Genomic DNA, 26,990 nt, shown 5'->3' on the forward strand with positions numbered 1-26,990 from the left:
AACTATAGAAGACAAGGCATAGCCTTTCATCGTAAAATGTTATAGTAACATAATCATGATGTTTTTTCACTGTCGAATTATATACACTTAGCATGTCGTTTTCTTGTATTGCTTTCTTTTTTTCGTATTTATCTGTTCTGTGCAAATATCGTTTGTTGAGCAATAAACTTTGAAATACAAAAGTTGAAATCTACTATACGTGTTTATATCCAGAGTATCTTCGTATACGGCTATGCGTCATCGGTGTACTCAAATAAATGAAAGATTGAAATCAGTGGATAAACATTCTATAAAGGGAGCCATATCAGTACAAGATGAATTTCCATTTTGGATCAGACTGGAGAAATACAGAAAAGACTTTGGAATCTAATAATGAAACTGTATTAATGTTTCAAAGGGGAACTAGCAAACTTAGCAGGGAGTATCTAACCACAACCAGTAAACCAGAATGTTTGAATAATATGAGAATGTATGGGTCCAATATTTTGGGTGTTGATGTTAAACATGACTTAATGTCTCTAGGCTTAATACATGTTTTACCACTTATTGTGATGGGAAAAATGCTGGTAGATTGATTGGGTGATGTTGCAATCTGTAACAAAGGAGATACAAACTTTTTCAATCTTGTGTTTCAGTTCTTACTTGCCAACGTACCTAGCAGTGACAATAATTACAGTCAACCTAGTAAATTATATCGTTTTGATGATGGCAAAGGATCTTTCCGAGTAAGGCCTTGTTCAATGAACCATCCGATTAGACCATCATTTCAGCATGATAAAGATGATTCTGTGAAGGTGGCACTTTCATCGATCAATTGGAAATCAATTTCATGTAACTTTCATGCTTTTCAGGAATTCAGGCGGCATTTGGATGCCCTCAGTTGAAATTTATGTTGCGACCATTAGAAACGGCTCTGAAATGTGTCATGAGAGCATGGGACAAGGAATCTCAAAGATGCTTTGGTAAAGCATTTAAAACATTTTATAAACCTTATACCCGATCATGTCATGTCAGCTATATGACTACATACTGGTTTGATTCCCACTGGTCTGATTCATTTACTGACAGAAGACTTTACTGTATTCCACCAGAAGACCGGCGTAATCAATTGGCCATCACCGCCATTATCACCGAAAGAAAATTCCGAGGTGTAGAAGATACATACCTAGAGGACCATTTAAACAGACTTCTTTCTTATACTAGACCACTTTAGTCGTCAAATTATATTGTGGAATAGGATTCCGATCTGAAGGCCGAGTCGCCCGGATATTCGGGCCGGTTCAATTCGGCACTCCGCGGTGCGGTCCGTTCGGGTGCTCCCTCTTCAGGCGGTTATTTTTCAACTATTCGAACGATAAATTTCACGGGTATTAAATCCCTCTTTTTAAGTTTTTAATGCTCGGTTCAGGCCGGAATTCTAATTAACTAATTTATGATGGAAAAGTTAGATCGAGCGTCGTTGTTGACAAAGTTAATCACGTGTGATCGTGACGTCACGCGTCCCTCGTGACCTCGAACCAATGAGGCGCGTCGGGGACAAAGAACTCTGACCAATGGAGGGCATCGGGGACAAAAACTTCCATCCCTATATAAGAACTCTAGTTCAGGATTCATTTTTCGATTGGCATCGCCGCGAGAAAAATGGACAGTGATATAAACGAGCGACTCTCGATCGACTTAAGTCTAAGACAATACGTGACACGACGTAAGCACTACCTCCTACATCCCGTCTTAGGGGATGTGATTACTTATTACCACAGTTAAGATAGTTGATATATTATTATTGTTGCCTTGCCGCGGCCTTGATTGCACGGTTTTTGCGGTTACCGCCATGTTCTCTTGTCCAAATTCCTTATCCTAATCAATCATTATTAGAATATCTTATCAAGGGTCGCTCCTAATGATGACCTTGTAATTTCAACCTAAGTGGAATTACTGTACCGGGTGGCTGGTGTTCGGTAGATGTCCTCACAGTCGTAACGGTCGCTGCCTTCAGTCCTGATGGTACAAGAATGGTAGACGATGGCTACTGGTGTGGATGGTACAGCCGCACTGAGGGTATTACCGGTGTAAGATGAGGTTGGTGTGGAAGATTCAACCGCTGACGGGAATGGTACATTGGTCCTTGGAACGACGAAGAATGAAGCAGACCTATGCAGTCCACCGAATGATGTCCGATGAGATTCTGCAGAGACTGCACGCTGGCCGAGTACCGACCCTGTCGCTAGATCCATCCCCCGTCTTACCTTAATCCTTCCTTAGTTAATCGGGGCTTATCCGTCCTATATCTCGTATAGTATTATCGATCGACGATCGACCGTTTTAGTATTAAATTGCAAAGTATTAAGTATTATTATTGAGTCGCCACATCATTGTGATGCTGGGACTGGGACACGGCGAGGGTTATTCCTCTCCGTCTCCCAGTCGCTCATATTCCGACCTACACTCTTAGAACAAAGGGTTCTACCGTAGAACCTTTAGGAATTCTTGGGCTTGCCTCCCAGGGAGAACCCCTAAAGGTTCTTCAAAGAACCTTTTTTGCAGGGTTCCTTGAAGAACCCCTGGTAAAGGTTCTTTGAAGAACCATTTCGTATGAAGGGTTCTTGTTAGAACCCTTTCAATATTATCAAATGGTTCTTGACAGGGTTCTTGGGAGAATCATTTAAAGGTAATTTATTTTTAGGGTTCCTCATTCATTTTTTGACTGCTCAAGCTGTTCATGATTTGTCCATCCTCTGTTATGTTTGACTGCTCCCTTAATCCTCATGTGGATAAAAAAACTGATGATAAGAATCGCGTAAAATTAATATCATATTAACCTTTTTATTATAAAATCTCATGAATTGAAATATTAATGATAAATATGTTTACAATAAATGATACAAAAATAGTTCCACTAATTGGTTACATGTACAATAAGATTGAAAGATGGAGAATTTTTTTCAGTGCGCTAATCGCTTGGTATCTTAAATCGGTTGGGATTTTTTCCACACTAAGTCTAAAACGCACTGCCACCCTCGCAACCTTTCAACCGCAGCGTCCGGATTATAGTCGTATATTTCCTGAAATATAAATAATATTGAGAACAATTAATGGTGTAATAAAATCGATTATGTTTTGCAATAATGCACACTCTGCAAGTAAATCTAAACACTTTCTTGTATTACATGCATAAGTTCCAAATACATTTACCAATAGAAAAGACAAACGGTTAAAGTTAACAGTGGGATTAGATTCAGAAAAATACGAACCTTTTTAATGGGTTTCAGGTCTTTCGCATCCTCTCTCAAAATCCCTGGTAATACGTGAAGCTCTGCTGTTCTCATCATATCTGAAAACCAGTGAATATGTAGATTGAAAATGATTATCTTCTATCAAAATACAGTCACACAGTAAAGGCTCATTGAGTCAAGATTTACTAACCTATTTCTGCAATTTCGCTACTTCGAAGGAAGGAAGCGACACGATTGCCAAATGTACAGACTTCGTACATTACTTTAATTCTTTCCGCCATAGGTCCGAGATTGGAAAAACATCTTTTGCACCGCGGTCTCACAATATGGTCAACTTCCATGGAACAATTTCTATAATACAAAAGTAATGGGAAAGTTTTAAATAATAATTATGGCTGATCCGATTCCGAGTCACTCCGGCTTTATGGCCTATATTTCATATATTTCAAATATCACAAATGTTATATACTTTCATTGAATACTACTTACCAGAATTAATTCACATTTCCAAGCTCCAGATATTCATCTTACAAAACAACGAAAAGAACGAGTCGATATACTATATGCACTATGCACTGGGCGTAGTTTGTATGAGTCGTGGTGGCAGATAATTATACAACAGTTAGTTGCATGAACAAAGGAATAATTGCCTGATCATGTACACATGGCCCTATAGACACGAACTACAATAGCATGATACTTATTAGGCCCAAAGCATTACGTTACTTTGAATTTCCACTATACTCTATGTTTTTATTCAACAAAAAATGTACAATGACTTCGACTGAATGTTTTGATAGAAATTGAGCCGAAAATACACACAATTCTCATTTTTGAGTTGCATTAGAACTTTGAATTTACTAGTTCTTTTTAAACTGCACAGTCCATTCAGAAACGCCTAGAGTTTAGAAGAGTTTAATTGTTTTTTTAAAGCATTAAAAAGCATTGTTCTATTCTCTGCCGTCTCTCCATAAAACCTAGTTGATGTCTCAGACTAGCAAATCAAGTTATTCAGTCTCTACATATTATTATCAGTCGATGTCTCAGACTAGCAAATCAAGTTATTCAGTCTCTACATATAATTATCACGCATTAAAGGCGTTCAACACACATTTTAAACATACGACTTTTTAAATCTTAAAGGACGAATTAAAATGAAGGTTCATTAATTTAAAAAATGCATCCTTGTCGCACACGGTCACCAATTTTTAGATATTGTGATGATACATAGAAAATTGTTTTCAAAGTTAACCCAATTCTAATTTCCAGTCAAAATGTTTTGTATATAACCTACACCACATAGAAAATCAGTTATATTCATCAGCTATACGAATTATTCCCTGTTGCAGTTCTACTTAATTCTTAATTGACAATTGTGGCACCGGTTAAGAGATGTGAGGTTCGATGGGTTTGACAATTGGCCAGAACATTCTGAAACAGGATTGCGATGTTGAAACTTTTCTCGGGCCCAAAGCAGGATCAAATGCAGGAAGTGTTAAGTTGGACTCTGTCTGAACAAAGAACAAGACTGTTTTTACCTATACGATACAAAATAGTATGTTTGATAGAAGTGTTGCATAGTAGTGTGAGTTCTATTTCCATGAATTTAATTTTGTGCTGTAGATGGCTCAGAGTATTTGTCTGCACTTTTTGGGAACCTTAGTTACGATGATAATACTGATTCGTGTGCAAAGCAGGATCAAGTAAGTGAAAATAGGGACTCCTAAAAAAAGAATTACTGTTTGTACTTATAACATACATATCCAGTGGCTGGTTAAACTGGTGTGAAGTAAAAATCTGTCACGTAGGGTACCGGTATGCAAAATATTATTTCATTGAAAATCAAACAAGAAAAAATATATATAAAAAAGAACTCAATTTTGATAAGTGTGAACTTTAATGATAACTGACTTTTAACGAGAATGAAATCTTCGAAAAATTGATTATGGGCCTTTTGTCTGAACAAATGTTCATAATTGTAATATCCCTTGAATGATGTAAAACAACTAAAACTATGAGTGACCCGATAAGATACGGTACAAACTTGGTGTGAGCCTGGGTTTCATCGGAGGTTTTTTCATTTTTATCATACGGACCAATCAGGACAGAAGCCCCCAAGTTCTTCAAATTTCAGGCCAGTCAGTGCCGGTTACTGACGACACAAAGTTCATCGACTGACATGATTAATAATAATTTCACGATAGGATCGCTTTAAGTTGCTTACATCTTCACTCAGACAAATTGTTGTTCCGCGCGACCTACACCGTGGCGCGTGTACTCTATAACTGATACATACACGCAGTGAACACGAGAGTATAAGGCTATATAGCCTACGCGACAACACACAACTGTTTTCAATGCGAACGCTCCACTGTGCCCCAGTTAACAAACTAATACAAATAATCAGTCTCCAAAATGGATCGCTAATGCGAAAATTGATAAAATGACTTCAATTAATGATGATAAAACAAGTATTCCAGCCGTGTTAATATCAGACTCATCTCTAAAATTCGCTGCTATCAGTGAATCAGCCGTGCGGTGAACACGGAAGTAAATTTCCGCATTTTGAAACCACATTTTCGTCAGATATCTTGATGCAACGTTACCTTATGCACAGGATATCGAAATTAGACACATCGCACACAATAAATCGTTATATCATACGCCTTGAATATCAGTATTTTCGCCAGAAATGATGTTGATACATGTTATGAATCACTCGGAGGATATTTCCTGTAATTCCCGTTAAAATTAATTTATGCCACAGTGCTTTTCTCCATATTGTATCGAATGCTTTTTGGTAATCAATAAATATACAGTAAAGCTTCCGCTTATTACTAGTCAGAATATCTATAAGGGAATGCAATGTGAAAATATGGTCCATGACACTACGATTTTTTCGAAATCCAGCTTGATTTTCATTCAGTAATTGGTTATCCATCAAAAACTCCTCTAAACGTTTATTAATCAGGCTCGTAAACAATTTGCTCATACAGCTTAATAGAGTAATTCCTCTGTAGTTATCCGGATTGGAAGGGTCTCCCTTATTCTTAAAGATTGGAGTGATAATACCTACAGCCCACTCTTCCGGAATGCAGCCAGTTTTCAAAATATTGTTAAACAACAAAACGAGGGTAGGCATGATTTCATTTTCTGCAGTTTTGAGGAATTCGTTTAAAATTTCGTCGTTTCCAGTGGCTTTATTATTTTTGAGGCATTTTATACATTTAGATATTTCTCCCTCAGTGATTAGCCTATTAAGTGCATCATCATTGTGGTCATGAAGGAAGTCATTCACATTGAAAAAATTACGATTATCATTTTCTGCACTACGGTTTTGGTTAATGACGGAAAAGTGGTCAAATAAATCATCTAGCGACGCTTTACATTCATTTGGTTTTTCCTTTCGGAAATATTTCCAAAAAGCTTTTGGATCGTCTTTTGCTAACTTTCCTATTTGGTCATTGTGCAATTTAACTTTCTTTTGTTTTGGTATCTTTATCGATGTTTTATACCTCTTATACGCCGAATTCAGATTAGTTCTATTTTGGACGGATCGATATCTTTTATAATTTCTTTTCGCTTTCCTATAAATTCTACGGTCTCGTTTCACTTTATAGTCATGTAACAAAGTTTTTGGTTTGTCAAAGTTAACCCGGCTTCGGCCCATTGTGGCCCCTGCCGCCTTATTTAAAATGTCGCATATACGCTTATTCGCACAGGCGCTGTCTATTATATCATTTTGAAGTTCGATATTTATTTTATTCAATTCGGTTTGGTTGATTGCCTCTCTAAAAACATCGCTTCGACCACTGTTCCATTTAATTTTACCTGGTATGTTAGGCATGTTTTGTACATTTGTATATGGACTTCTCGTGTGTGAAATAGAGAAGGAACACGTAACAGCACAGTGTACGTCTGAAATCATTTGGTCATAGTCGTTTACATTGAAGTTCACGCATTTTGACAACAAATAGGGAGACATAATAAAGTAATCAATAACATGGTTATTTTCCCCTTTGATGCACGTGTACTCACCGATTCCTTTATCCCTACCTAATCTGCCATTTGCAATGAACATGTTGTGATTTTTACAAAAGTCTAACAAACGATAACCCCAATTATTGATAGAGGAGTCTTTGTTTTTCCTATTGAGTAGACCTTGTATTTTTAGTGCATCAAGGTTATGACGATCTTCCACAAAAACTTCGTCTAGGCCTAGGAATTCCATGAGTATTTCGTCATGGGGTAAATAGTCTAATAACTGCTTTGTGTAGGCATTGAAATCGCCACATAGACAAAAATAAGCATCGGTAGAACTCATTCGGTTTATAACGTCAGTGTCGAGTTCATCGAATAAGTTAATATTTCCATATCTACTAGTTTCTGGGGGAATATATACTCCTCCAATTAACAAATGTTTTTTCCACCCTAGGAATCTCTTATCAATTTCAATCCATTGAATGATATTGGTTGATTTATGAATAGTTTTAATATATCTGTTTAGACTTTGCTTAAAAGCAACCAGGATTCCCCCAGATTTCCTTATAGCTAGATTTGATCTGTTATTCATGACTACTTCGTAACCGACACTTTTAAAATACTCTTTTACCCACAATTCATCGGAATCATCAAGTTTGGTTTCAGAAAAAACTAAAATATCAGCTGACTTGCATAAACTATCAAACTCTAGAGTATATGATCTAGATTTCAAACCACAAATATTCAGACACAGGATACTAATTTCTCCTGGCTCGGCGCAATCCTATTCTGGAGCTGTTGCTAGCGGTTGGGATAGATGTAATCCACTGTCCATATCCAAGACGAACCTGGCGTCTCGGAGCGCTTCGTTTACTGATGATTGTTCAGGTTCAGACGCTACTCTGGCTCTTTTTTCCGGAGGTCTAACGGTATCCCGTTTACGATTTCCAGCAGGCGCGGTTTTACGGGTGCGCGATTTCGTAGAGTTGGTCAGTGTGGCGTATTCCTTGCGGCTGGTTGTTTCGTTCGCACCAGATGTTGCATCATTATTAACAGCAACTTGAAGTGGCAGGGTAGGTGAAGCTCGAAACGTAAAACCAGAAAAAGTACTTTCATCACGGGAAGGGGTTACATCGGGCTCTGTCGCTGGGGTTCGGTTTCTTTGAGCCGGCGCGTTGCGGTTTATCGGTTGCCTATGTGGCACGGAGCGACTTATCAATCGCCCATTACTCGCTATTTTAAGTTCTTTCTTGGCTTCTGGTATAAAATCTAGAACTCTTCGGAAGTTTATGTCATTGAGACGTTCCGCATGTGATTGGCTTGATCTCAACCAGACATCAGTGAACTTAGGATTTTTTCTAAGATTATGTTTCTTTCGCAAGACATCGATTTTAATGGCTTTTGTTTTCAACGCGACCTTTACAAGCGGATTTCTCTGACCATTTCTAATCGGCAATTGCTTGTGAGCTGTGATTGCTTGTTTATGGCCAAGATAGTCAAACATTTCTTCGCATGTTTTTTGGAGATCAGATTGGAATTCTTTCTTCAAGTCGCTCAAGATAATGCAGAGTTCTGCACAGTCTAGTGGGTCGGGGCAGTTTGCAGTGAGGCCTGAGTTCACTTGGCACTGCAGCTCTATGCAGAGGCTTTCTAATTTATTTATATCTGCCCTTGCGGCTTTAAGGCTTGTGGTGAGGCTGTTTACTTTCCCTGATGTGAAGTTCAAGTCTGAGATCAACTTTTGATTTTCATTTTGAAGGTCGTCGTAGGATTTGCTGGTGTATTGAACCGAGTCAGCGAGCTCGTCGATAGTTTTTGATTGGTTTTGTAGTTTTTCATTAATACTACTTATGTCAGTATCATGGACACGAACTGTGGTTTTCAAAGAATCGAAACTATCGGTCATTTGTTTCTGCTCAAGTTGAATATCATTCAAGCGCTTCATGATGTCAGCGACTGAGCTTTTCATAAAAGATTCAAAATCTGATACTAAGTCTGATTCTGGTATATCACCAGAGCATCGGTTGTTTCGTTCCATTTTGTAGTCGCACGTCAAGCAGCCGAATAAGTGTTACACAACGAGTTAATACACACTACGCAGTTAGACCACAAAACTCCTAGCTATTATATGGCTATCATGATTATCTTAAATTAGAATTCGATCACCATCACTATCATACATCAATAGATCCGCTCGTGTATTGTGAATCACTTTGAAAATAACCCGAAAGTGGAAAGAGGTATAATACACTGTGCCATAAAAGATCCAGTTGCGAGACGATACTGTGATTCAGCTAAACAACTTTCCATTAATTCCGTTAATAGAAATAAAAGCAATCAAGAATACATTTAGAATATATCAAAGAACATTTGAATGTTTTGCCTTGCATGCTAGTAAAAAATAGATAACTGATTTGTGTTGAACCAGTGCCTTTGGGAATAAGACGAAAAGCTTATTTTGTGGTAGTGGTTCATGTAATGTGAATTCTGTTATGGCTTTTTTACTGAAAACTTCAATAATATCTATAATTTAGGTAGGTAAGATAATAATTAGTAATTACTAGTTAAAGCAAGTTTCATCTTTTATTGGTAGGTCGACGTATTGGTTTGATGTCTGCTCTGGAATTCTATTACTGACGAAATATAATTACATCCAGTTGAAGAATTAACTTATAGGATTTGAAAAAAAGACTTCAGTTTATATAAAAAATCCCGTTAGGAAATTCCAGTTCAGTAAACAATTCCATTCAACCTGAACAGCAAGCAACGATCTGGGGCTTTTAGCGTCGTCATTATATAGGCCTACTTTGAAATTCTGAAATAACTGAGCCATATTGACTGTATTTTCTGCTCTCGATTTCAACGAATAAATAGTCCGAAAGTTAATATTAACACATAGACTATAAAGGCACGCTATGGTTAACATAATAGTGAAAACGATAAGTCTATTGCGACACAGATTAAAATAATTGGTAATGAAAACTAGTGTATGGAAAATAGGGTCTGAAGTGCTGACTCCTACACCCTAAATTCTAGTAAAGAAATTATTTTTTCATGTGTCCAATCAGTATTTGATGAATCTATGCTAATGAACCTACATACAGATCGCATAGGAGACACTTTAGGTGATGGTCTCACTGTATAAACTATAGGGTTGCTAATGTTCACCTATTGATGACGATCGTTCAGCCGCTCTCAAGAGCTATCAAGAATTCTTAGTTTTAATCCATCCCTAAATAAATTGGGCCATTTCTATTGAAGCCCGTTGCATTATACAAAAACAAGAGCATATCACCATAGTTGCACCATGGGCACGCTATAACAAAAACAACTGAGGAGGTCAATAGTCAACGGGATCCAATATTCGCTACTCTGCTTTAAAATTAAAATGGACTTACGAAAATTCGAATACATCTCTGCAGTTCGTTTCAGATCTTGCAAGAAAAAAGGAAAACCACACTATCAATAACGATGATGTCTAAAATGTGCAATGAACATCTTTAGGCAAATACTGACCTTCAAATTCAAACATTGTATATATAGATTAATGATACAAAATATGATATACATTGATACACATAATTTAGTTATCGGGCCCATTGCAGGTCTACGAAATTTTCTGATATATTTTGAATGTGTATTTGTGACGCATTCATACGGTTGTTGATTGATAAGCGTGAGTCTATCCGGGTAACGGGTAATAATCCGCCACATGAAAATCTCGCCCTTCCAAATTGAATTTCATAACATGTTAATCGATGATTCTCATCTTGATTAAGAAAAACATATAATGATTTGACTATTTCTACTGAGCACTAGATGATCGACAGTAATCCCTTCAAAGTGTTAAAAAGCGATAAATTCGCCATATAAAACAAAAGCGATCAGACCATTTTAATACCCCGATAACACTGATTTAGGCACGGGTATTTGTGCGATAGATTATTGCTGGAGATTTATAATAAAATTCAGAGCACTCATGCAGCATTGTAGTAAAGATTGACTGTTTATTTCCTGATGCTCATTGTGGCCTATAGGCCTACACAAGAATGGAGATCAGATGAAATGAAGTCCTGTCATTCAACCAAACGGATATTCAATTAATTTCATTAATAAAGAAGCAAACAAAACTAAAGAAATAAAATCGTTTCTTTGACAGAATTTGAACTTGGACCCTGAATGCTTTGTTTTGCACACACTCAGCTGCTAACAAAATAAACAACGGTTTGTTTTGGCTATTGCGCATGCAGTGACGTCATTGTAGTGTATAATACTAATTCTTGTGGTTTTTATTGGAGGTTGGAAAATAAATGCGCTTACACTCTACAAATATGTTTTACACTCTATCAAGCATCAGAATTTGATAAAGTAACTTCCCTATATTAATTGTGACTTTTATAATTACGGGAACTTTGTACCAGGTTTTGGAACTTAAGATTTCGATCGTTATAATATATTATAAAAAGATGTATAGTGCAACCCACTGGAGGTTTCAATTTAGGCCTAGAATAGTTTTTTGAGTTTTTCTTTATTTTCTACTTGATTTAAATTCGATTGCCTGGCAGGTTTAGAATTTTTAATGCTGCGTTAACTCTCAGATCCGTAAATCACGGTATTTGACCATATTGGGCCATTAGAAAGACGGGAAATTATCGAAGGCTTCGATTCCGACATTCCATGTCAAAATGAGTTCCCGGAACTCACTGTTGCTGGGTTTTTGGAAACGCTTGCCATCGAGGATGGGAATTTGATTATTCTGGTGTCCGTTTTGTGCAAATCAATGACATAATAACACGACATCGCCAATTCTAAGCCGGCTTGAAAATGAGGTTAAGTGGTTCCCGCGGCTTCAATTCAAAGAAAACAGGTTTTCACCTACTTCAAATTTAAGCCGAAAACAGGGAAATTAACTGTATTTTCCTTATTTGTCGCATACACCCTTTACTGTGGTTAGATAGATAGTTTATTCTTAATCAAAGTGTATACTACACTTGTATGACAGATAATCAAAATTACAAATCTTAACAAAATAATTTAGTCAAAATTACATCTTGAAAAAACAGAAATATTTAGTTGATGGGGTAGCTATATTTACTCGGTTTGGTCGCCTCGAAGCATTTTCTGTCTACTGAACATTGAAATCAAATATCTTCCAACAGATCTAAGTTTTCCGATTGAATTAGTAGTTAGAAGTTGAATAAAATTTGCCATGCTAGGATGTGTTCTAAAATAACGAGGTAAGAGATTACTTCGAAGCGAGTTGTATGAGGGGCAGGACATGAGAACGTGATATTCGTCCTCAATTTCGTCAGTGGAGCAAGTTGTACAAGTGCGGTTTTCTCTCGGCGTTAAGGGCCTGGTCCATCTACCTGTTTCAATCCTAAGATCGTGACTGCCGCATCTAAATTTAGAGATAAGGTTAACTATTTTTGTGTCATTAATGTCAAGGTATCGTTCGTATACGAAACTTCCGTTGAAATATCTATAAAGATTGCACTTAGGGCTACGTTCTAAAGCCGCCCTCCACGACTGAATGTAATGGTCTTTCAACCTTTGTTCGACGAGTTTTAAAAAGAATCGATCATTTTGAACTTCTTGCGCTAGCCAATAATTGCCGACACCTAGGCCGTTAAGGAAGTCACGCATTTTTGAGGCCCAGTTACAGGTGCGCGGGCTGTTCTGAATATCACCATAAAGCAGATTGTAAGTTTGGCGTAAAAGTGTGTTCTCCTCTGACCGCAGAATTTTTAACCAAAACTTTGCTACAGAGATTTGTATATCTATAGACAGAGGGAAACAGCCTAGTTCACCGTAGACCATTACATTCGGTGTCGTGGCGCGCACATTGAGTATGTATTTACAGAATTTGACATGAACGGATTCTATATTTCTAACATTTTCCAATGCCCAGATTGGGCTACCATACATTAATACTGATTTCACTAATGAATCAAAGATATCAAGCTTGGTTTTAGGTGAAATGAGTCTCGCGTTTAGCAAATACTTCTTGAGTCCAAAGCAAGCTCTTGTACCTTGATCGGCCTGCGACTTGATTGCAGCAGACATTTTGCCGTTATTTGACATAGTAATGCCAAGGTACTGAAAGGTTGACACCTCTTCCAGTAGGACATTGTTATAAAAACATAAAAGGGGGTTACGGTTATTTCTACGGTACCCAATTTTCATTGTCTTTGTCTTATCAGAATTCACAGATAGTTTCATCTTTTTACAATAATCATGCAGAATATCAAGCGCACCCTGCAATTCTCCGGGCGATTGGGCTAGAATGACGGTATCATCGGCGTAAAGCAAGACATATAGTTTGAATAAATTAAAGTCAATGCCTGAATGGCCATTGTTTATAAAAAATTCTTCATGTCATTAATATAGATATTGAAAAGTACAGGCGAGATACAGTCGCCTTGCCTTACGCCGACGGTGCAGTCAAAAAAGCTAGATATGAACCCATTGTTTTTGACACATGATTCACTGTTAGCATACATAGATTTAATTATGTCATAAACTTTGCCAGTGATACCAGCTTCCAGGATCTTTTTCCAGAGAATGTCGTGGTTCAAATAATCGAAGGCCTTAGAAAAATCTACGAATGCCATACACGCATTTTTCATTTTCTTCGTTATACAGTGATCGATGATTGAAGACAATACAAAGGATTGATTTATAGTACCATTATTTGGCCTAAAACCGGCCTGTGCATTATTTAATACTTGGTGTGCCTCTAACCATTGTATAATGCGTGTATTCAGAATAATTGAAAATATTTTTCCGAAGCAGCTCAAGACGGTGATACCTCTATAATTGTTTGGGTCGGAAGTCATCCCTTTCTTATGAATGGGTGCAATGCAGCCACTGCTCCAATTTTGTGGGTAAATACCTGATTGAAGGATGACATTGAAAAAAATGGTCAGCACAGGTGTTAGGGTTTCAGAGGCAGTTATAAGCATTTCTGGTAGGATATTATCAAGACCCGGTGATTTGCCTTTTTTAGATTTCTTATCGCTCTTATAACTTCATCTCTAGTTATGGGGATGTCTAGATCGTGAGGCATATTAATAGCTTCCGTATCATTTTCATTAAGCAAAAGATCAGGATCAATGTCATCGTTTGATTCAGATTGAATTATTCCGCGAAAAAAAGTTTCGATACAATTCTCATTCTTAGGATACGAATCGGTTGATTGAATTCGGTCATTTAAACTACTGGCTAATTTACAGTGGTCACTATTGAAACGATTAATTGAAGTGCCCTTGAAATCAAGATAGATTCCTGTTGCGTAAATTAACTAATTTTCAAGCGACCAACTTCTATTGTCGGTATTCGGTTAGCTCTTGGTTAGCCAGAAGTTTTACCATAAAGACTCAGACTAGATGATTGAATTAAATCTTTGAATCAAAATATTGTCACTGGAGTAAATATATATTTTACCTAGGGGATTTCTACCTACAACCATCTAAAATGCCCCAGGCCCTAAATCCAGTAGGTTTATGGCGAAAGGTTAAGATTAGGAATGTATTAGCAATATAATCTTTTGAAACAGTATTTTGTCTCCCGATGATTTGATTTGCAGGTCAGACTTATTGTTGTCCAAAGTTCTTAAAGTGAATTGCTTTAAAGTAATAAGTATCAATGAAACAATATCATAAATTCTGAAGTGAGTTATTTTGTAATAATCCAATTTAAGTGCACTCCGATGCATGCTAAATTCTTATAAATTCATTTATAAATTTAATTTATACATTTTCCCTCCTCACTTATTCCTTCTATATTAGTTTTACTAATGAACATAACAGTGGCTTCTGCCTAATGTCAATAAGCAGCGATTGGGTGCCGCCTCTCTGTGTTAATCTATCACGAAAGATTTAACTCGATTAGAGCCGCTGAAAACGTATTTCTTTGCAGCCATGAGTTTATGCATACATGTTCTAAATCCGTCGATACGCCCCGCATTCTTTCCATCAGTTCTTCGCAACTCGTTAATAGCTCGTACAGATGTCGTAGCTGCACATCGTGACTTTGTCGGTAGAATAATTTTCTGTTTCGATACACTCATTACACAGGAAAATAAAGCTGGCGAGCGTCCTTTGGTCACCCAGCGAGCACTTGAAATACTCGGTAACCGCGTCAAAGGGCGTGAAATCGTAATTGTTACCCAAACACGAGTGTTCTCGCTGCAAAAAACGACCATTTATACAGCAGAATCGACGTACGCGCGAATGCCTTCTTCCGTCCTCGCCTCGGGGTAGTAAAAAGTGTTCATATTTTTCTCAAGTTGCACGCGGGCTTCGACGATCGGCGTGGCGTGGCGTTACAGATTCATTTTTCAGAACGAACGATGTGTTATAATCCTTGTTGGCAAGCGCATCATTAGAAATGCCTGCACGATCGAGCCACAGGTATATTCTTGCGCGCGTCAAATCGTCCACCGATCACGTAAAGGAGGTGATTGGCGACGAAATGGGGGCGCGCTCTTTATAAGCAGAAAGCAGCTTTAATCATCGCCAAATAAAACCGAAAACTATATCGAACCGACTGCGAAGCAGCGGAGTAGGGCGCCTAACAGCAGATATTGAATTAGCGGGTGAGTAGTTGTTACCTTATTTTCTTAACTCAAAACTTGATCCTGACGATCAGCCCAACAAAGCAGGTTCTCCCAAATGCGGTCGACATTTTCTACAGTCAACTCTTCGTTTGACAATGACAAAATAATGTCGTAAATTTTCTCAGTAGTCCACGAAAAGCAGGGGCTAGGGACAGGCTGCTTCTCCAAAATGAGCACCTAAGGACAGGTTCCAATGGAAAATTTAAGACAGGTGTGCCCAAAGACCCACCCAACAATCGGCCGCTGCAGACATATCAACCGCTGATGGTTTGCCCACAAAAATGGAGTTACGGAGAGGTCTATGGGTAGCTCTATGTCGAATGGACTGTAATTACCTATAGGTGAACCAGGTGTCACCGAACAACAGCACGAAAAACTTGAGCCGCTGGAACAGGTCGAACCAGCCGATGAAAGCGGCCGTGTGTATGGCTCACTTGTCTGTATCGAGCTATACCCGTTCGAATCCGTACCTGAAGGACTTAAGGTCGGGAAAGGGAACGCTGAAAGTGGGCACGTGCACTTAATTTGGTCCTGAAAAAGAGCTGACGTTGGACACGCACAATACAAACAGCCATCCGAAAAATCAAAGTCGGACGACCGACAATTCATCCTAGTACTGGCCCCAAAGGGTGACTGTGCAGCAGGAGCTGCAGGTGACAAGCGAACAGTAACGAGACACCTTTTCCGGGGTGGGGCACCCTAATAGCCAGTGCTCTGAAGTTTATTTGTACACCGAACTGGTATCAGCCCCGTCATTAACACACAATAGATGAATATCAAAAGAAATACGTAATATGTGAAACGGTATTATAAATAGCACTGTTAAATTCCAGATCACTGAAAGTAACTGTAAACACGTTGACCTGTCACCTAACGATACGTCGTGATCAGGGATAGCGCATAAACTAAAATCCCCTTAATCCCAGGTAGACGTATAAGGCAACCTGCTGGGTTGAGGGTTGGAATCCCTCGGTTGCTGTTCAACAGTTCCGTCGGTGGTAGTACCCTTGGTGCTGAGTGGTTTCGAATCCCACAGTGGCTCCCTTAAAGGATTTGTGACACCTAAATTATTTCTGCGGTTTTAGTTAGTATGAATAAAATTATTACCGACAATATTTACGAAAATTAGAAGCAATGAACGTGCAATGAACGTTTATATGGTTTTGAGAGCGATTTTGATGGAAAATCTCGCACAACAGTTGAAGCGCGCATCTTCGGGCATTTCCGTCAAACATCGGTGATGATGACGTATAACCGAGAAGACGAACGCGGAAGTGGCTCATTGTACAACGAAGGATTGACTAGCGCGGACGATATATTATTCGATTATTCTGTTTTTTCTAAGTTTTTCGATCATGCCTCGTCGTTGTATTTACTACAATTGTAGTTAAAGTAATCGCTCTTTGTTCTGGTGGCCACGGGATACGGTTATTGCGCGTAAATGGACCGCATTTGTGAGCAGAAAGAGAGCACAATGGAAGCCCTCATCCACGAGTGTATTGTGTGGGAGGCACTTCACCAACGATTCATTTACGAACTATTCAATGTTTACTTCAGGATTCGCGACTAAGTAAGTCTTTTAACATTCAATATTTAAAATAAAAGCAGTATTGCTATCTCATTCTTTTCATCAGGTCAGGTTAAAAAGTGTTTCAGTACACGGAAACTGGGTCAGGTCCTTTCTTTGTTCATTGCTTCGTTTAGACATGTTTTCTGACTAACTGGTCTAGTAACTGCCTTCCCGACTCATTAATTGATGTATCATGGCTGGTTTTACAAGCTGCTCATATTGATTGCCTGAGGACTAAATGGACCTCCTGACTCGATGTTAGGTCTACACTTAAAACCTTGAAGCCTAATCTAGTATGCAAGTATAACTATCATATTTTGAATTCCATTTAGATTACATTTGAAGCCAGATGCCATCCCTACCATTCACATAAATGACGACGATGATAACAGTCAATCAGATACCACTAAAAGACCAACGTACGCAAAACGAAAAAGAAAAGAGTTGGTGGAAACTTTAGTAGCTGATACAGTATCTAACGAAGAGTTACAGCCTTCTACATCAACCGCTGAAACGTCATACAGTCCGACAGCTGATACATCAACCAGTCCAACATCATCACCAGATAGGCCTCCCAAGTTTGTCGAAAAATCGTCACAGAAAGATATTGAAGCAGAAACCAAAGGTAAATTTCACTATATCATAAAAAATTCATGCTACAATAATTTTCTGGCATTCCATTTATATTTTCAACCTGATTTTTAGAAATTATGTTGTGAAAAAGTCTGTAGGTTATCTGAGAATAATTGGCGTATTGTTAATCGATGTTTTATTTGTGTCATTAAAGGTAATCAAACGCTTGCATGGAGACCGAAATGTAATCGACGACACTATCCGAGTCAGGGTAAATTAACAAGGAAGAAAACAACTGGCACACAAATGACCCCTAAAAAGTTTAAGCCTTCGTATGATAGCACCGATACCGACGTATCCAGCGATGACGAATACTTCGACGATGATCCCGATTATGATCCAGGTGAAGATCCTAATGGATCATCTTCAACTGAATTTGACGATGAATGTAGCTCTTCAGTATTCGATGAAATGAGGTAGGATTTTAATTTTCCTACAGTGTTTTTTTACAACACTTATATCATAACTATGATAAGTATAATTTTTTTCAGGGATGACGCAGAAGTGCCATTACAAAAGAGGTCAAAATTCATTGTTGACCAATCTGCATTGCTGGAACTGTTTGTGTTTTGCATTTTGTGTCGTGGGAAAAACACTGTCCTTCGCAGAGTAATTTCTACCCAGCTCACCGTGAAGACGAAGTGTCAGCAGTGTCACCATGAAACCAAATGGCAAAGTGAACCATGTGTAAAGCGTATCCCAATAACCGGTCTGTTATTAAGTTCACTGATAGTGCTGACTGGAAATCTCACCTCAAAAGTTATACGACTGCTCAGGTAAGAAAAAGAAAATCAAGCATTCAGTAAAAGGTTTACATCTTGATCGCTTTATAATATGGATAATTATCATTATTGGATTATCTGCTTATAGGTTGGCAGGTATCCAGTGCATGAGTACAAGAACTGCGTTTCGGCACCAAGCACAGTTTGTACATAAGGCAGTGTACTCTGTTTGGAAATCAAGTCGTCAGTCTTTACTCGACAGCCTCAAAGGATCAGCACTTCTCATTGGGGGGATGCTAGGTGTGACAGCCCAGGACACTCTGCAAAATATTGTACATATTCGATAATGGACCTGAAAAGTAATAAGATAATTTCATCAGAACTGATACAGGTGTGGTATATCATTTGAAATTTTAGTCCTTTATAATAATATTAGTTCTTACTTATAAGAATATAATCTTATTATTCATTTAGTCAAATGAGGTAACGTCATCAAACGCTATGGAAATAGAAGGTCTGAAACGTGCTGCAGAACGATTGAAGACATACGAAATCACAGCTTTCATTAGCGATATGCACCCTTCAGTGCATAAGTGGGCTCGAGACACCTGGAAAGTATCTCATTACTTTGATACCTGGCATTGTGTGAAGGGTAAGTCAATTATCAAATCAGAATCCTGTTATAACATCCCGCTCTACTTTGAATCAATATCAATTTCACTTGGTGTTAACTCATTCTGGTATGAGAGCAACAGACATTTATTTTCTGTGTAATATTATGTTTTGCAGCAGTGATTAAGAAACTCGAGAAACTCAGTAAAAAGAAAGGTCTCGAAGATATCCAAGCTTGGATACAAAGTATCCGAGTTCACCTGTATTGGTGCGCTATGTCGTCGAAACCTGGGGACCATGAGGATATAAAACGAAAGTGGGAAACCTGTTTGGAACATATTTCAAACAATCATGAAAACTGTATGCATGGAGATTATGAAAAGAAAAAAAAATGGATATTACCAGGTATCTATGATAACCAAAAGTCTTCATAAGCTATTGACTTGATACATGGGTGATTAGTTGCATTTTACATGTACATATTATATTTCGTCATTTTTCTAGATACATATGCCGCAAGTGAGCTCAACATTCGTCTAATAAATTAGTGTCTTTACAAATTGGATCTGTGATATTTCTTTAATTTCCATAAACCTAAAGTGCGTGGGACATGAACCTGAGACTTATAAATCCTTCGTGGCTTTGTTTTGGTTCCAACTCGCTAGTGTTGCCATCTTTTGGTTTTTATTTTAACTTACTACATCTGTATGATTTCAAACCAGGCGATATGGAATAAATAAAATATTCAGATAATATTGTCACATAAAATATGAAAAATGATTTCATTTTTAGGATGTGCACAGCAATCTTGCATTACAACGAAAATAGCGGCAGACTTCAAGCTAAAACTAAAGATGGGAATGAGCGTTTCACTGTATTTTATCCAAAACACAAAGATGGTCACACGCTTCGTAGAATATTGACCAAAGCAACATATGGTAGGTCACAATTGGATGCATATTAGAACCCTTTGATCATCGATAGTTTATAAACATATCATTGAAGCCTGTCTATAATTGAAAGCGGATCCTCATTTGCTTCATCAAATATCTTTTTAGGTTATGTCGATGAATGCGTTGTTGCAGCAATAAAGATTGCAAACAAGGAAGTCGAAGTGAGTGATTACTGTACTCCTCCACCTCATTTGAGTTCTCAAAAAGTGAAAGTAACCAAGGAAGAAGCCATAAACCAGCATTTGTCTCGCTTCAAGAAAGTTACAGAAATCGTGCAATCGAAGCCTCAATCCTCAGGACCAACACAGCAACAGAAGAGAAAAAGATAAAACAATAAACTGTAATCAAGATAACGATTAATGAAAAACTAATTCCTGAAATAATTTGTCCGTTTTATTTAATAAAGATACTTATATTATTATTTACACACATAATTCACTTAGTCGTCCAGTTTTGGCAGCCTGAATCCTATATAAATGGCGAATTCTTCATCACCGTCTTTCGGAAAGTGTGCCCGGATGCACGAAACAACACAAGATGGCAAAATAACCCTTATCTTAGGTCCACAGAATCCCCAGCACCAACGAACAAACTGGCGATACGCAATATGTCTGTATTTATCATTGGTCTGGCCTTCAAATGCTCTTCTGCCGTATTGGTTTCTATAACCACTCCAGGCTGTTTGAAGAACCCAGACATGTAGGCACACCCCCTTAAATCCATCGGTGTCAGTGATGCAGTTGTATTCCCCGGAATCGTATCCTTCGAGTTCTCGAATTTTCCCGGCAACAACATCTATCTCACTGCAACACACACATTCCGGTTCTGTTGTTAGAATTTGACAATGGGTGCATGTACACCTGTGAAAATAAATTAAAACATTCCATCAAGACATGAAAGGTGGATCTAATTATTTCTCGTCTGGGTCTAACTGCAGTTTGGGTCACCTTTCCACTGTGTGACGCTAGTTGTTAACGTAAGGTTAGGTACATAACCATTAGGGACACCTAAACTGCAGTCACTCCCTGGTCTGGAATGAGATATCGGGTAGGCTTTCTAGCAGTCTCTGATTGCCGTTTTAGATGGCTTAGTTAGTTTATACTGAATTCCTTAGATACCGGCTGTACAAAAAAAAACTACAAAAGACTATAGAAAGCCTTCTGTTTTACTATTGGTTGACGGATGAATTTAATAACCGAATCCACCATTATCCTTAGATTGTGTCGCCCCATACTTTGTTAACAACAATAGAAATCCCTTACCATTCATTGAACCGATGAACATCTAATCTAGAGATTCTATCCGGTCTATTGTCCGGTCTAGCGCCGTCTTCGTCATCGTCTGATGCATCAGGCTCGTACAAATACGGCGGCTCTGCAGCATTAAAAACGTCCATATCGGGCCCCATTTCGCCCACCTCAATTTCAGATGATAGTGCACTTTCATCTGAGAATTCTCTTTCGCTTATATTTTCGCTCACTTCGCTAGATGAGGATGAATTGTCGGAGGAATAATCACTGCATTCTCTATTGTCGGCCATTTTGTTTCTGTTTGTTGTTCTCGGTTATACGTCATTCGATGACGTCATTGCCAACGCACGTGGCAATGTAGTCAAATGTAAACAAATCATCGGAATTTCTATTAAAAGTCGTATTTAGACCAGTTAGCTAAACCGTAGAAATGTTTTATTGATATCAGTCCAATCTACGATGATTCATCTACCAAATTAATCATTAAGAATGCAAAACCTGACTTATGTGTCACAAATCCTTTAAGTGAGCTGTTACCTCCCAACTAGACTTGGGAACTGAGGCAAGCGTGTGCGTATTAAAAACCGTTGCCCCGCAGTGACCACACTTCAACCCAACCAACATGTATCAACAACAAAAACAGACAATCGTAATGATATCAACTAATGGTTCCTATAAGTTCCCTGGTCTAAGAAAGTAACCGTCTGCGCCCTTATCACCAAAGAACAACTTGGCCGGGGTTCGCAAAATCGCGAAAGAAATGTGCCCAAAATTAGTCGAATTTTTCTGGCACTCTCACTGGCTTTACCCTTTACCGGCGTTCAAAAGTGTTCGAATCCCTTGAAGTGATTGAAACTGAGGCCTCATGCTGTGTAGCAGTTGGGTTAGAATCACGCAAAGGCACATCAGGGACGGCCAAGGTCGGCAGTGGGTTCAAATCCCACAATGGCTCCCTATGCTCTTGTCCTTTGCTCAAATGTCCCTTTAGTTTCTATTGTATGTCTCTTGAGTGTCTGATCTCCCAAGACTGCGGGCCCCTTTTATAGAAAGAGTCGGCATTCTTGAAATTCCGAGTCTCCCACTCAACTTTTGCAAAGGAGCAGCAACCTAACTGTCGTGACTGTTTTTGTCGTATAGAATTTAGTCCTAATGATTCGCTGATCTAAAAATATTTCTAAAACTGATTTGCTAAACTAACTTTTCTTTTGCCAACCCTGCTGTCACGACGCGAAATGATTTACTCACTCCTTGCTTATCATCGTTGAAAGAACAGCCATTCTCTGCGAGTTACCAACAGACGTATACAACATGAGAAACTTTAGAGAGCTAGTGTTAACATTTAGCACAAATTAATTTAGCACAAACTTAAACTTTAGCGATTATTAACATTTTGTTGTTAAATAACATCCAGACTACTCAAATTGTATATATTTTCAAAACTTTGTTTTCATCCAAATTAAGGTACAAACTCATTGTTTCTTTTTCGACTTATTAATATTACTTATTCGGAAATACTTTGTGATTAATGATCAACCCTAAAATCATTATCAGGGATGAGAACGCCGACCTGTAAAATCCGCGGGTTATTTTTTTTGAGTGACATACGCGAACCAGCTGACGGCGTAGCCGTCAGCACTAGCGAGCGCCGAAGGCGCGAAGCTATTTCGGGGGGGTTTGGGATTGGGGGGTTTGGGGGTTTGGAAAATTTTAGAAATTAAATACGTTTTCCGAGCACTTAGAGCGATCTCGAACCCATGAACGACTATTATATTTTGGAAGGTAATGGCTAGTTCCAATGTGGTACATCCTCATTTGATGACATTCAGCATCTCATGCATTACGGGTCGAGCCCTGAATTATTGCAGTAAAAATGCGCCGATGAATGCTCACTAAAAATCATCACCAAGTAGTGTATAATATCCGAAAGCGTTCGCCACACACACGCAGCAACAGTAAGTAGACCTATATACGTTACTACTGTTGCTGTGCGTGCGTGTCTGCAACCGATCGATAAAATACATACAAACTCATCGTAGTACAAATGTACATACAAAATCACTGTGTTGCAATGAATATGCATTGAAATGCGATACTTTTACGTGACGATAAGTAAAACAGGCACTGAACGCTTTTACGGTTCACCTGATTACCGATCGCGCCGGACCAATTGAGTGAGATCATCACCCCCCCCCCCCCCATACTTTTACATCATTTTTGGACTATTTGGAAAATTGATATTTTTCAATACTGAAATCCGCGGGAAACCGCGGATCCGCGGGGAATTCTCATCTCTGCATTATATAACTTTTTTTTAATTTTTCATCTATAATCCAACCAATTCTATGATGATACAGAATAATGCAAAATAAAAATGTCTCCCTATAATTCCGTTTCCTCCTTTTATAGGAAGTAGCCGGGAGTATCAAAAAAGATACAGCGAGATCCCAGTTAACATGTGATGTCGGGCGTGTTGATGAGTCAGGATAACGACAAAGTCGGCTGTGGGTCGACCCGGGAAGCAGTGCCAACTTACCAAATACATTTTAAAAGTCTCAATTATGTTTTCTCGCACTAAAAAAACCAATATTCGGCAATGATTCAAATTCCAATAATTTAGAATGAAATATTGGTTCAATGTAAATGAATATATGCAAACGCTTTAAGTACGTCGGTCCATCTGCGTAGTCGAGAACTTGCTTCACCGTCTGGTAGCGCCATCTGCACTCCACGCCGGCATCGATCACAAGAATCGCCATTTTGCTGCCTTTGTTGCCAATTTGAAAACTTCCATTCGTCGCTATTATCTATTATTTGTCGAAGTTATTTACATCACGACAGGTAAGATCAAAATACCATTTACTGTTTTAACGTAATTGTGTTGCACGTTGGCCAATAATTCGCAGTATTTCTGGTTTATTTCTATTTTATCTGCAATATTCAATAGAATCCCTTGCCGGTGATGGCTTTTCCTTTCTTGAAGGCCAAGTCATATTGGACTAAATGGCGACACATTAAACGATCAGTCGGAAATCATTTGAGAGATATTGATTTTCAGAAAAGGCTACATACAGCAGATGATGAATCTGTAAATTTGAGGCATGGGCACGTGAATGATTGTATTACTATTAATGACAATGAAAGTGTTGGCAGGCCTTGTTCGAGTCATGCAAACGAATCATCTGCTCCTAGACTGGGCTGTAATGATGGCAGAGAATGACTATGAGATGAATAATGATCCCATGAATCCATTGAATGATAGCTTTAGACTAGAATCAGCTTTTTTTGAGCGATTTTCATCTGATGCGGAGTCTGAAACTGATAGCATTAAGCCAGGAACCAATAATGATGAAGCACTAAACGATTTGAATGAACCACTTAAAACAATGGGCATTGAATCACAATATATCGATGATTGCATTGACAAAAGCATCCAAATTTACCCAAAGACCCCAGGACATTACTGGAAACTCAAGTTACATATGATACAGGCTTTCATATGTGATGCCCCAGCAAGGGCATTTGTTAAATGTATTAAATCACACACTGGGTATTATGGTTGTGAAAAAATGCACAACCAAGGGAAAGTATTCCAGTCATCGGATGACATTTCCAAGTTTGAATGATCCATTGCGAAATGACTTCGATTTCATTCAAATGAAAGATATAAATCATCATACTTCTATATCACCCCTTACTGAACTTGACCTTGGAATGGTGTCTGAATTTCCTTTAGACTACATGCATCTTGTGTGCTTAGGAGTAATGAAACAGCTCATTTCTACATGGGTTAAAGGACCCTTAGAAATTCGTATCGGTCGTAATACTATCATTGATATATCTGATAGATTACTCTCATTTTTAAGTTTTATCCCTTATGATTTCAATCGTAAGGGAAGGTCTATGAATGAACTAGCTTATTGGAAAGCCTCTGAGTATCGTCTTTTTTATTGTATACCAGAGTAGTTGCTCTACATCAACTAATACCGAGGAATTTTACAAAAATGTTCTCTTGCTGTCAACTAGTATAAACATTTTGTGCTGCCCAAGATTATGTATGAATCATGATTTTATTAAATATGCACATGATCTTTTGGTGACGTTTGTGGAGCATTATTCAGAGCTGTATGCTCCCGATGTGATAGCATACAATGTTCATAATTTGATTCATTTGGCAGCAGATGTTTCAACATATGGACCTCTTGATAACTTCTCTGGATTTCCTTTTGAGAATTATTTAGGCAAGTTAAAACAGCAAATAAAAAATGCTCGTCTCCCGTTGCAGCAGCTTATTCGCCGTATGAGCGAAAGAGAAAACTCAGTAAGGAGATCTCTACCTTTCGGGCAACATTTCAATGGTCCATTGTCATTGCGCTGCCTGGCATCCAATATCAAACAATATAAAAAGCTTAGACTTAATAATAGAACCATGGTCAAAGTAACTCAACCTGACAACTGTGTACTACTAAATGATGAAGTTGCTTTGGTGAGAAATATATTCACATACAGTGAGGGTCAAGAAGTCAAGATTTTGATCGAAAAATTTAGCTCATAAGAAAGTTTTTTTACTTATCCAATGGACTCGATACTGTTAGGAATAAGAATGGTTTGCAGACCAAGTGGTCGACTATCTAGTATACCTATGACAGATATAACATCGAAGTTTGTACTTCTTCCCTAAATGGACAGATTTATAGCCTTTCCCTTGTTAAATCAGAAATAACTTCTTGTAGTATGATTGATAAATACGTAGTGCAGGAAAAACTATTTATATCCTGTTAGTTAAAACGCAATCGCTCTCAAACAGGGACTACCAGTATTAAACTTTCGAGTACAATTGATGACTATTTTAAATGATAAAACAAACTTCTCGCTGCATTTTTTGTTATACATTTCAATTTATAACAGTTCGTGTATCTATAGAAACAGCTAAATAATATGATAAATAAGTTTTGAGTTAATTTTTAAATTCATTTTTCCGCCACCCTCGAATATCTATCAAAATTGTGGAGGTCCCGATAGTGGCAGATTTGCAACCTGGTTACATATGTTTAGTTAGTGTAGTACTATATTATTTAAAGCAGGCTTCCAGTATTAATGACATTTTTCAGTAGTAAAGACATTATAGTATATTGTATTTGAATGGCTCTTATAAATTATTTTAAATTTTTGTGTGATCTCCATGGCCTGCTCTTTTTCAGTAATCTAAATTAATTATTAACTAGGTGCTAAAACGTCCCATTGGCTGCATATTGTCAGGTGGGTATGGGTATGTATGGTGGCTGATTCGGGTCACATATAAAAAAAATAGATGACCCTCGATCTCCACCAATTTTTTAATAACATTTGGTTTTAACGCTACGTTAAAACCAGTTTTTCGTTTATGTTAAACCAGAATTTTTCGTTTCAACACCGCGTT

The 26,990-nt window shown here is 38.1% G+C and overlaps 2 protein-coding genes across 2 annotated transcripts; one reads left to right on the plus strand and one right to left on the minus strand.

The window, feature by feature from the left end:
* The first annotated feature begins 17,258 nt into the window (after positions 1 to 17,258).
* LOC141909173 (uncharacterized) lies at positions 17,259 to 20,653 on the plus strand. The gene is made up of 10 exons (XM_074799558.1): positions 17,259 to 17,404; positions 17,737 to 18,029; positions 18,192 to 18,453; positions 18,529 to 18,597; positions 18,979 to 19,150; positions 19,234 to 19,411; positions 19,549 to 19,776; positions 19,876 to 19,894; positions 20,164 to 20,309; positions 20,430 to 20,653. Exons 1-10 carry the CDS (start codon positions 17,379 to 17,381, stop codon positions 20,651 to 20,653), a joined length of 1,617 nt encoding a protein of 538 aa, XP_074655659.1. The 5' UTR covers positions 17,259 to 17,378.
* A 63-nt stretch (positions 20,654 to 20,716) lies between these two features.
* Positions 20,717 to 21,948, minus strand: LOC141908945 (uncharacterized). The gene is made up of 2 exons (XM_074799248.1): positions 21,587 to 21,948; positions 20,717 to 21,184 (listed from the first exon to the last, which is right to left on the minus strand). The coding sequence occupies exons 1-2, from the start codon at positions 21,862 to 21,864 to the stop codon at positions 20,764 to 20,766; spliced, it is 699 nt and encodes a 232-aa protein (XP_074655349.1). The 5' UTR covers positions 21,865 to 21,948; the 3' UTR covers positions 20,717 to 20,763.
* Positions 21,949 to 26,990: the final 5,042 nt, after the last annotated feature.

The sequence above is a fragment of the Tubulanus polymorphus genome, chromosome 7, assembly GCF_964204645.1.
Source record: "Tubulanus polymorphus chromosome 7, tnTubPoly1.2, whole genome shotgun sequence".
Taxonomy (NCBI): Eukaryota; Metazoa; Nemertea; class Palaeonemertea; order Tubulaniformes; family Tubulanidae; genus Tubulanus; species Tubulanus polymorphus.